Source organism: Salmo trutta, chromosome 21 (genome assembly GCF_901001165.1).
Source record: "Salmo trutta chromosome 21, fSalTru1.1, whole genome shotgun sequence".
Classification (NCBI taxonomy): Eukaryota; Metazoa; Chordata; class Actinopteri; order Salmoniformes; family Salmonidae; genus Salmo; species Salmo trutta.
This window is the reverse complement of record NC_042977.1, coordinates 25,782,038-25,795,175: the sequence shown is the minus strand read 5'-3', so window position 1 is coordinate 25,795,175 and position 13,138 is coordinate 25,782,038. Positions and strand designations below refer to the sequence as shown.

The following is a 13,138-nucleotide window of genomic DNA, read 5'->3' as shown; positions in this document are numbered from 1 at the left end:
CCTCCAAACATAACGATGGTCATTATAGCCAAACAGTTGTATTTTTGTTTCATCAGACGAGAGGACATTTCTACAAAAAGTACGATCTTTGTCCCCATGTGCAGTTGGAAACCATAGTCTGGCTTTTTTATGGCGGTTTTGGAGTAGTGGCTTCTTCCTTGCTGAGCGGCCTTTCAGGTTATGTCGATTTGTTTTACTGTGGAGATAAATACTTTTGTACCTGTTTCCTTCAGCATCTTCACAAGGTTCTTTGCTGTTGTTCTGGGATTGATTTGCACTTTTCGCACCAAAGTACGTTCATCTCTAGGAGACAGAACACGTCTCCTTCCTGAGCGGTATGATGGCTGCGTGGTTCCATGGTGTTTATACTTGCGTACTATTGTTTGTACAGATGAACGTGGTACCTTCAGGCTTTTGGAAATTGCACCCAAGGATGAACCAGACTTGTGGAGGTCTACAATTTTCTTTCTGAGGTCTTGGCTGATTTCTTTTTGTTTTCCCATGATGTCAAGCAAAGAGGCACTGAGTTTGAAGGTAGGCCTTGAAATATATCCACAGGTAGACCTCCGATTGACTCAAATGATGTAAATTAGCCTATCAGAAGCTTCTAAAGCCATGACATAACATTCTGGAATTTTCCAAGCTGTTTAAACGCACAGTCAACTTAGTGTATGTAAACTTCTGACCACTGAAATTGTGATACAGTGAATTATAAGTGAAATAATCTGTCTGTAAACAATTGTTGTAAAAATGACTTGTGTCATGAACAAAGTAGATGTCCTAACCGACTTGCCAAAGCTATAGTTTTTTAACAAGAAATTTGTGGTGGTTGAAAAGCGAATTTTAATGACTCCAACCTAACTGTATGTAAACTTCCGACTTCAACTGTATATACAGTATATAAAAAATGTATTGTTGTATAATAAGCTTACTCATTTGAATTATTTATCATAGGGAGTAGAAATGTATATATGTTTGCTGAAAGTTAACAGAGATTAAAGCTATAAGCTCAAAATCTTTTCCAAAAGAAAGGAAATTGCTCTAAGCTTTCGTAAACGTACGTCTCACTTAACCTGGTGCAACATTGTTCCCAAACTGCTGTTATTACTGTGTGCACAACCAGGTACAGTTGCAATCATGGACTTTGCATTATGCAAAAACACCTACGGAGTGCAGTACGTAGGCCTACTGTTTTCCTCTTTGCATGAAAATCCCTCACATCAAAATAATGCCATTGAAGGAGACCATGAATAGCATACCTTTCCAACATGCTGAGCTTCTGGTCCAATATGTTCCTCTAAAACGAAGAACTGGTTCCATATCCAGCCCCTCTTGGGCCGGTGGTGCACGTCCTTCTCTCCGTCTGGGTGTTTGGTTTGGTTCCTGGGTGCTCTGACGTTGGGCCTGGGCTGGGACGTCCCATAGCTCCTCTGGACAAAGCACAGGCAGATCAGCAAAGGGCAGAGGCAGGCAGTGGTGGCAGGAATTCTCATGGTAGAGAATGTATGCTTCTCTAAGTCCTCCACTGTACCTTGGCAAACAGTGTACCAAGAGGCCACAACAGCGTCTCGACAGTAAGACAGTACTAGGTGCAGATCAGACCAGTCCAGAGATTTCCATGGTCCATGGTTTATTTCAGTCTGTCCACTAGGGATTAGAACCAAGGTTAATTTCCATGTTGGACAGAGGGGAAAAGAGCTGGTTGTTCATTTGCTCAGAGGATCCTCAGGAGATTTCATGAGTGGTCTGGTCTGAGCAGGTTGCCGTGTCGTTTCCCCTTGAAAAGATAAGAAGAAACGATATTAAGGAAACAGGAATAATGAGTCATGTTTTTCTTGCTGTGAAATCCCCTAATGCAATTTGATGGAATGACTACTCCGATATTACACTTTGACTCATTTATAGAAGCACAATATTCTTTTCCACAATGTTCTTTTCTCATTTTGACCTGATTTCTGAGAGTCAATTGAGTATTTCTGTCCACTTCGGATGCAAGCCAGAGGATTCAAAACTACATTGCTGAGTCTGAGCTGAAAAGGCTAAGTTGTCTCTGTCATACTTCACAACTGAAAGACATCCATTTTAACATGGCTTTTTGAAAGCAGGAGAGCCACAACTGTATCTCCATAGGCCATAATAGCATTTTGAGGACATTATTTTCTGCAGTCTTTGTCAGAGCATATTACAATAACAAGCTGCTTAAGAGCATTTGATTCTCACAATCTATGACACTGTTACAGAACATTTGTCACTTGGTAAACACCCTCACACAAGCAGAGATGTGGTTCTAACTTCCAGTTGCTGTTAATATTGTACTTTAAATACTTTTGAATGATTCAGTTATTTTTATATTTTGTGTGAGAAAACAATCTGGAACAAAAACGTATATCACTCTGTAAAAAAAAGTATATATGCAGCACATGTGACAAGACTTGTTATGCCTCTGCCACTCAGGAAAGCATTTTGTGATTTCCTTCCCTTAGGTTTTGATTTGTTACACAACTGTGCTATTTTCTGATGCATTTCCACAAACCTTCAATCAGTCCACCTGTCAGCAGAGTACCAGCCAAGCTTAGTCGAAAAACAGTCCAACAACAAACAATTTGCAAGTGATAAATGTTTGATGTGAGGCGGCACAGAGGCTTGTCCATGGATGCAATGGTTACGTCTTCTTTGTTTCTATGTCTGCATTGCAATAAGCCAAACTAACTCTGAGATGTCAAAGACCAATAACAACAGATTATATGTGAAGCACAGTTAATTGTGCAATGACAACATCAAGGATGTGTGTGACCATCCTTGAAATGATTCATGGCTTAATTTGTGTTATTTGTCAACCTATAGCATGGGCTTGTGTTGCATGTTTTCTTGAATTATGTGTTTGTGTGTTTTTCTACAATACCACCCACGCACCATGTACAGTATAGTATTGTAGATACAAATGAGGATTTCTCTGTGATGGGAAGTGGAGAGTGAAAAGCAGGTATACTGTAAGTGCACTGCTACTTAACATCCTTAGCCTTCACAAATGCATGATCCCATTCCCAATGCATATTCCAACAGCAGTCCATGTCTATGAAATTCCATGTTATAAAAGGGTGGCTGTCCTCATTCTAACTGAATATCACTAGTACTTACTGCAATTATAAAATCATTTAATTTGACCGTTCTGCCGCTCGTGCCTTGTCTTTACATTAGGCTCAATTTGAAGCTTAATTTGTCAAGTGAGCATGAAAAGAGCACTAGTGAGTCAGTGATAGTGCCTTTCCATGTTACCTGGATGTACTACACCATTCCAGTATTTGTGTATTGCAAAAACTGCATACATTCAGAAACAGATGTTTTATTTTCTAATCATTAACTACAGAAAACAATTCATTTAAACTGGTGACACCATTAGGGTGATGTTCACATCAATCAATAACTCTCCATGCGTGCGGCTACAGCTCAGCCTTCAACACCATAGTACCCTCCAAGCTGATCACTAAGCTCAGGTCCCTGAGTCTGAACCCTTCTCTGTGCAACTGGGTCCTGGACTTCCTGACACGCCGAACCCAAGGGGTGAAGGTAAGTAACAACATCTCTGCCACGCCGATCCTCAACATGGGGGCCTCACAGTGTTGCGTGCTCAGCCCCCTCTTGTACTCCCTGTTGACCTATGACTGCGGGGCTACTCACTTCTCCAACTCAATCATAAAGTTTGCTGACGACACAACAGTGGTAGGCCTGATTATCAACAACAATGAGACAGCCTACAAGGAGGTGGTGAGAGCCCTGGCAGAGTCGTTCCAGGAAAATAACCTCCCCCTCAATGTCAACAAATCAAAGGAACTGATTGTGGACTACAGGACACAGCAAAAAGAGCACTTGCCCATCCACATTGACAGGGCCACAGTGGGGAGGGTCAAAAGCTTCAAGATCCTTAGCGTGCACATCACTGACAAACTGAAATGGTCCCTATGCACAGACAACGTGGTAAAGGCACAGCAGTGCCTCTTCAATCTCAAGAGGCTGAAGAAATTTGGCTTGGCCCCTAAGACCCTCACAAACTTCTATAGATGCACCATTGAGAGCATCCTTTCGGGCTGTATCACCCCCTGGTATGGCAATTGCAACATCCACAAACGCAGGGCTCTCCAGAGGGTGGTGCAGTCAGCTCAACGCATCAACAGGGGCACACTGCCTGCCCTCCATGACATCTACAGCACCCGGTTTCACAGGAAGGTCAAGAAGATCATCAAAGACCTCAGCTACCCGAGCCATATCCTGTTCACCCTGTTACCATCTAGAAGGTGAACACAGTCCAGGTGCATTGAAGCTGGGTCTGAGAGACTGAGAAACAGCTTCTACCTCCAGGCCATCAGACTGTTAAATAGTCACCACTAGCCAACCCTGCTTTGAACCTTAATCACTGTTCTAGCCAGCTACCACCCGGTACTCTACCATGCACCATAGAGACAGCTGCCCTATGTATACTGAACATGTAAAATGTTGGTCCCATGTTCCATGAGCTGAAATAAAATAAAAAAAGGTTCCAGATGCACAAAAAGCTTATTTCTTCACATGTCTTTTAGTGAGCATTTCTCCTTTGCCAAGATAATCCATCTGCCTCACAGGTGTGGCATATCAAGAAGCTGATTAAACGGCATGATCATTACACATGTGCACTTTGTGCTGGGGACATGAAAAGGCCACTCTAAAATGTGCAGTTTTGTCACACAACACAATGCCACAGATGTCTCAAGTTTTGAAGGAGCGTGCAATTGACAAGCTGACTGCAGGGATGTCCACCAGAGCTGTTGTCAATGTTAATTTTCTCTGAGGCGGCTTCTGGTCGATGGCATTTTAGAGAATTTGTCAGTACATCCAATTGGCCTCACAACCACAGACCACGTGTAACCATGCCAGACCAGGACCTCCACATCCTACTTCTTCACCCAGGTCACTGAGACCAGTCACCCGGACAGCTGATTCAAAATTCTAAAGGCACTCTCACATCTGAGCTATCTGTGTTGCAGGTGCATGGTAACTGTTGAATAAGATGAGAAAAAAGAAGAAACTGCTCTTTCTAGTATCACTGCTCTTTAATAAGCTTTACGTATTGGCCCCAAGGCCTTTGTCAGAGCTTTTGTGCGTTTTTTCAATTAGCCCCCTTATGTAGACATAGCTCCACCCACATCTATTCAATGCATCCATGGAGCTATGTCTACAAAAGGGAGCTAATTAAAAAAACTCACAATGGGCTCTGACAAAGGCCTTGAGGCTGATATGTAAAGCTTATTAAAGAGCAGTGATACTAGCAAGAGCAGTGAGTCGGTTTCTTATTTTTTCTGATGAAGCTGTGGGTTTGCACAACCCAAGAATTAATGCACAAACTGTTTGAAACTGTCTCATGGAAGCTCATCTGTGTGGCCACTGGCACGCTGGAGAACTGTGCTCTTCATGGATGAAACCTGGTTTCAACTGTAGCAGGCAGATGGCAGACGGCGTGTATGGCATTGTGTGGGCGTGCGGTTTCTGATGTCAACGTTGTGAACAGAGTGCACATGGTGGCGATGTGGTTATGGTATGGGCAGGCATAAGGTATGAACAACGAACACAATTGCTTTTTATCGATGGGAATTTGAATGCACAGAGATAACGTCATGAGATCCTGAAGCCCATTGTCGTGCCATCACCTCATGTTTCAGCATGATAGTGCACGGCCCCATGTCACAAGGATCTGTACACAATTCCTGGAAGCTGAAAATGTCCCAGTTCTTCCATGGCTTGCATACTCACCAGACATGTCACCCAGACATGTTTGGGATGCTCTGGATTGACATTCCAGTTCCCGCCAATATCCAGCAACTTCGCACAGCCATTGAAGAGAAGTGGGACAACATTAGACAGGCCACAATCAACAGCCTGATCAAATCTATGCGAAGGAGATGTGTCGCGCTGCATGAGATACTGGCTGGTTTTCTGATCCACGCCCCTATCATTTTTGTAAGGTATCTGTGATCAACAGATGCATATCTTTATTCCCAATCATGTGAAATTAGATTAGGTCCTAATTAATTTTAATTGCCAGATTTCCTTATATGAACTGTAACTCAGTGAAATCTTTAAAATTGTTGCATGTTGCATTAATATTTTTGTTCAGTATACAGTACATGGAGTCATTGAACATTGCTCACTTTGATAATGTTCACATACTGTTTCACCCACTTTATAATATATATATATATATATATATATATATATATATATATATATATATATATATATATATATATATATATATATATAAAATGGACAGAAATAAATACAGTGCCTTCAGAAGTTTTCACACCCCTTGACTTTTTTTTCTCACATTTTGTTGTGATACAGCCTGAATTTAAAATTGATTAAATCTAGATTATTTGTCACTGGCCTACACACAATGCCCCATAATGTCAAAGTGGGATTATGTATTTCCAATTTTTAACAAATGAATTAACAATGAAAAGCTGAAATGTTGTGAGTCAATAAGTATTTAACCCCTTTGTTATGGCAAGCCTAAATAAGTTCAGGAGTAAACATTTTCTTAACAAGTCACATAATAAGTTACATGGACTCACTCTGTGTGCAATAATAGTTTTTAAAATTATTTTTGAATGACTACCTTATTTCTGTACCCCATACAATTAGCTGTACGGTCCCTCAGTCAAGCAATGAATTTCAAACACAGACTCAACCAGAAAGACCAGGGACCAATGACTCGCAAAGAAGGGCACCTATTGGCAATTGGGAAAATTTTAAAAAGCAGACATTGAATATCCCTTTGAGCATGCTGAAGTTATTAATTAGGCTTTGGATGGTGTATCAATACACCCAGTCACTACAAAGATACAGGCATCCTTCCTAACTCAGTTGCCAGAGAGGAAGGAAACCGCTCAGGGAATTCACCATGAGGCCAAAGGTGACTTTAAAACAGCGACAGAGTTTAATGGCTGTGATAGGAGAAAACTGAGGATGGATCAACAACATTGTAGTTACTCCACAATACTAACCTAATTGACAGAGAAAAAAGAAGGAAGCATATTTGTATTATACAAATATTTCAAAACATGCATCCTGTTTGCAACAAGGTACTAAAGTGATACTGCAAAAAATGCAATTAACTTTTTATCCTGAATACAAAATGTTATGTTTGGGGCAAATCCAATATACTGAGCAAAAGGATAAAAAAGAAACGCAATGGAGCTAAGCACAGGCAAATTCCTAGAGGAAAATATGGTTCAGTCTGCTTTCCACCAGACACTGAGATGAATTCACATTTCAGCAGGACAATAATCTAAAACACAAGGCCACATCTACACTGGAGTTGCTTACCAAGAAGACAGTGAATGTGAGTGGCCAAGTTACAATTTTGACTTAAATCTACTTGAAAATCTAAGGCAAGACCTAAAAATGGTTGTCTACCAATGATCAACAACCAATGTGACAAATCTTGAAGAATCTAAAGAATAAGGGGCAGATATTGCACAATCTAGGTGTGGAAAACTCTTAGAGACCTACCTAGAAAGACTGTAATCGCTGTCAAAGGCGCTTCTACAAAGTATTGTTGACTCAAGCTAAAAGGGACAGTCAACAAGATTGAAACCAAAGTGAATGGAAGTAAAAAGGAGAACACCGTTCTGAGAGAAGCCTTATTGGACATACAAACTAGAACCATGAGAGAGAATCTGGTACTTACAGGTATCCAGGAGAAAGAAGGGGAAGTTCCTGAATCTGTAGTTAGAGAGTTCCTCCTTACAGCGCTTCAAATCCCACGCAAAGCTATCGACAAAATCCAACTTGAATGTGTACACCGCTTCGGACAGAGGCCAAAAGTATGATAGCCCAATCGTTGCCAAATTTGCTTAATTTAAAGATAAAATAATGTTTAAAAGCCTGGGTAAAAGACTTGCTGGGACCAAAATTGTCATGAATGATCAGTTTCCGAAGGAAATTGCAGAACGGCGTAAAGTTCTGTATCCAATTTTCAAAGAAAAAAGATTAGAGAGGAAACGAGAAGCTCTCGTTGTTGATAAACTATATATTGACCAGTTGTTCAGAGACACAAAGACTACTCCATGGTTATTTTAAAAATTACAAAGTTCTCATAGATGAGGAAAATAATGAAACACAATTCAAGCCCGGTTATGGATTGTAACAATACAATAAAAAAAAATGTTTTTGTATATATCTTCAGATATAACTAATTGGAACACACAAGCACTAATTCAACATGGTGAAGATAAAAAGTAAGTAAACAGAAGGCACAGTATGTGTGGATGGTGGGTGTGTGTTTATCTTTTTATTTTATTTGTTATGTTTGGGAAAGTTGAGTGAGTGAGTGAGTAATGAAATGGTTGCATATCCCAGAACCAATGTATTGTTGTGAACTGGGGTATGAGAGGGCTTTCAATGTTGTTCAGATGATGGATATACTTTTAAAATGAATTATACGTCTTATTTGTTTATTTATTTATTGTCCTATCATGGTGGAACAGTTTTAAAATAAATTATACTTTATTTATTTATGATCCTAATTTAATGGAACGGTCCACAACCCTATACCCTAGACACCCACCTGAATGACCCAGATACTAAGGAGAAGTCCCTAACTGTTTTATGTGCCTGCTGTAAGCGGTCTCTATGCAGCAAAAATGCGTTCAGAGACCAAGAGCAGCACTGCCCCCTCAAGATTCTGAGCCCGCTTGGCAGGGTTGGTCCTGCAAAGCCAAAGCCCCCTAAAGGGAGAGCATACTACACATGGAAATTCTCTAAGCTGCTAATGAGAACCTTGACGACCTTGTACCTAGCCGGTGGGGATTCCAGTGGGGTGCCCCCACCCAGGCAGTGGCAGTGCTGGCAACACTAGCTGCAGTAACCCATGGGGAGGGGGTCACACTCGGACATTCAGAGAGGAGATATATTATTGTGACCCTGGTGGCACAAAATCAAAGTCTGACTGCATGGAGATGCTTGGGAATATGGTCAATACGGGTGACCGTATGGTGGATGTTTCAGGGAAAAGATGTACATTTGACCTCCATCAATGGTGACAATGGTTAATAAAATCTCTCAATTTCTGCCCATTTTTTGCACGGTCTTGCAGGCCTTCTAATGCAGCTGCAACTGTAAGTGCATTTGTAAATCAAGACCTTTCTTGAGTTGGGCTCTGGGATGGTGCAATTGTTGAGAATGTGGAGCTTATGGTTGTGTGGGGGGAAAGGGTTGAGTGTGTGTGGGTGTATGTGTGTATCCCACAACTGTTGCGAAGGAGTAAAAGATGTTAGGGACAATAGAGGATGATCCACAGCTATATATAATACAAATAGAGGTGAGGGCGATGGAAATGCATTTGGCAATTGATTTACTTCAGTTCGGTAAATGGCACTGTGTGCTCTTTTCCAAGGATGGATCCCAGTCTGTTCAGGGCTATGGAATATGGGGGATCGAGGGTGGTCTGCTGGGCATTGGGATGACAACCCAACTAGGGATGAGGAAGGATTTTAGCGGGTGGAATAGTAGGGACCAATTGGAGGTTTCCTTAGTAGCAATGCAAATATCATGGTACAGCTATATAGACACTCAATCATCATGTTACTTTTTAATGGTACGTTTACAAACATATATTTTCATAAATAGAATTTAAAGTTGTGTCTCATTATGGTAAGTGGTGAAATAAGTATAGCCAGTTATAATTGTAATGGCTTATCAGATAATAAGAAAAGACGATCAGTATTTACCTGGCTAAAAGAGAAGGAATATAATATCTATTGTTTACAGGAAACCCATTCAACAATTTTAGATGAAGTTTTGTGGGAAAAGAACTGGGGGGTGAAATACATTTCTCCCATGGGCAAAGAAATTCAAAAGGGGTGGTGTTTTAATTAACAGTCATTTGGATCCAAATGTGCAAATTGTCCAAACAGATTATCAAGGTAGATGGATTATTTTAAATATGTTATTGGACAAAAAACAGATATGGCTTATTAACCTACACTGTCCGAATAATGATGATCCAAGCTTCTTTGAAAATATATATAAGAATTTATCAACTCTACAAGCAACACTAGACTCTATTATTATGGTGGGAGATTTTAATACGGTCTTAAATACCTCTATGGACCGGAAAGGAAATCACACTACAAACTATCACCCTCAGGCACTTAAGGAAATCATGAATGTCATGGATATATTGGAATTAGTGGATATATGGAAACTTAAATACCCTGACCTAGTGAGATATACATGGCGGAGGCTTAATCAAGCAAGTCGTCTTGACTACTTTCTTATGCCATTCTCTTTGGCACCAAAAGTTTAAAAAGTGTTGATACGGGACAGAATGCAGTCGAATCATCACATAATTGGCATATATATTACTCTTACAGAATTTCCACATGGGCGAAGATATTGGAAATTTAATCAAAGCCTACTAGATGATAAATTGTTTAGAACTAGGACAGAAGAATTTAGAACTGACTTTTTCCAACATAACATAGGTACAGCAGATCCCCTTATTGTATGGGACACTTTTAAGTGTGCCTTTAGATGCCATGCAAATCAGTACTCATCTATAAAACAAAAGCAATTTAGATCAAAAGAGTCCATATTAACAAAGGAAATTGAACAGTACAGTTAGATAACAATAAAAACGGTACAGTACAGTCCATTTAAAAAATTGGAGACCTCTTACACTTCAGTGTTGTGATGCAAAACTCCTAGCAAAATGCTTGGCGCATAGAATTAAAAAAGTATTGTCAGATATTATTCATCCTAATCAGACATGGACGATACATTGGAGATTATATAAGACAAGTACTGGAAACAATAGAATACTATGAACTATCGGGGACACCAGGCCTGGTTTTCATAGCTGATTTTGAAAAGGCTTTTGATAAAGTACGACTGGAGTTTATATATAAATGCCTAGAATATTTCAATTTGGGGGAATCTCTTATAAAATGTGTTAAAGTTATGTATATATCCTCACATGGTCTCTCTTATAAAATGGGTTAAAGTTATGTATATATCCTCACATGGTCTCTCCTATCATTGCTACGCAGACGACACACAACTAATCTTCTCCTTTCCCCCTTCTGATAACCAGGTGGCAAATCGCATCTCTGCATGTCTGGCAGACATATCAGTGTGGATGACGGATCACCATCTCAAGCTGAACATCGGCAAGACGGAGCTGCTCTTCCTCCCGGGGAAGGACTGCCCGTTCCATGATCTCGCCATCACGGTTGACAACTCCATTGTGTCCTCCTCCCAGAGTGCTAAGAGCCTTGGCGTGACCCTGGACAACACCCTGTCGTTCTCCGCTAACATCAAGGCGGTGACCCGATCCTGTAGGTTCATGCTCTACAACATTCGCAGAGTACGACCCTGCCTCACACAGGAAGCGGCGCAGGTCCTAATCCAGGCACTTGTCATCTCCCGTCTGGATTACTGCAACTCGCTGTTGGCGGGGCTCCCTGCCTGCGCCATTAAACCCCTACAACTCATCCAGAACGCCGCAGCCCGTCTGGTGTTCAACCTTCCCAAGTTCTCTCACGTCACCCCGCTCCTCCGCACACTCCACTGGCTTCCAGTTGAAGCTCGCATCTGCTACAAGACCATGGTGCTTGCCTACGGAGCTGTGAGGGGAACGGCACCTCCGTACCTTCAGGCTCTGATCAGTCCCTACACCCAAAGAAGGGCACTGCGTTCATCCACCTCTGGCCTGCTGGCCCCCCTACCTCTGCGGAAGCACAGTTCCCGCTCAGCCCAGTCAAAACTGTTCGCTGCTCTGGCACTCCAATGGTGGAACAAGCTCCCTCACGACGCCAGGACAGCGGAGTCAATCACCACCTTCCGGAGACACCTGAAACCCCACCTCTTTAAGGAATACCTGGGATAGGATTAAGTAATCCTTCTAACCCCCCCCCCCCAAAAAAAAATATAGATGTACTATTGTAAAGTGGTTGTTCCACTGGATATCATAGGTGAATGCACCAATTTGTAAGTTGCTCTGGATAAGAGCGTCTACTAAATGACGTAAATGTAAATGTAAATGTAATGTATAGTAACCCTAGGTGTAAAATGGTAAATAATGGATACATCTCAGAAAGTTTTAAACTATCAAGGTTGTCCACTATCGGCATATCTATTTATTATTGCCATCGAAATGTTAGCTTTTAAGATTAGATCAAACAATAATATTAAGGGATTAGAAATCCGTGGCTTAAAAACTAAGGTGGCATTGTACGCCGATGATTCATGTTTTCTTTTAAAACCACAATTAGAGTCTCTCCACAGCCTCATAGAGGATCTAGATACTTTTGCTATCCTCTCTGGATTAAAACCAAATGTTGATAAGTATTGGATCACTAAAAAATGCAAATTTTACATTACCATGTAGTTTACCAATTAAATGGTCTAACGGAGATGTGGACATACTCGGTATACAAATCCCAAAAGAAAGAAATTATCTCACTCCAATAAATTTTTATAGAAAGTTAGCAAAAATAGATAAGATCTTGCTACCATGGAAAGGAAAATACCTGTCTATTTGTGGAACATTCACCCTGATTAACTCTTTAGTCATATCACAGTTTACCTATTTGCTTATGGTTTTGCCTACACCTAGTGACCTGCTTTTTAAATTATATGAACAAAAAATATTCAATTTTATTTGGAACAGCAAGCCAGATAAAATTAAAAGGGCCTATTTATATAACGAATATGAATTCGGTGGGCAGAAATTATTAAATATTAAAGCATTAGACCTCTCACTAAAGGCATCAGTCATACCAAAGTTATACTTAAATCCAAACTGGTTTTCTAGTAAATTGGTACGAATGTCTCATCCTATGTTCAAGAATGGCCTTTTCCCCTTTATTCAGATTACACCTGCCCACTTTTGGTTGTTTGAAAAGGAAATAATCTCCAAAATATCTTTCTTTTTTAAACAAGCCTTAGAAAGTTGGTTGCAATTTCAGTTTAATACACTTGAAAAGACAGAACAAATAATACAACAAATATTGTGGTTAAATTCAAATATAGTAATTGATAAAAAAAACTATTTTTCGAAGAAATGTTTAAAAAAGGTATACTTTTAGTGAATGATATTATAAAT

At 40.4% G+C, this 13,138-nt stretch overlaps 1 protein-coding gene across 3 annotated transcripts in view; it reads right to left on the bottom strand.

The window, feature by feature from the left end:
• The window catches only part of cdh18a (cadherin 18, type 2a), a 79,925-nt gene that overhangs the window by 36,344 nt on the left and 30,443 nt on the right, over positions 1–13,138 (bottom strand). For all 3 annotated transcript variants that reach the window (XM_029704913.1, XM_029704914.1, XM_029704912.1), the window contains one exon: positions 1,260–1,777. In XM_029704913.1, the coding sequence (XP_029560773.1) occupies positions 1,260–1,493 (234 nt within the window). In that variant the 5' untranslated portion in view covers positions 1,494–1,777. The remainder of the gene's footprint in view (positions 1–1,259; positions 1,778–13,138) is intronic.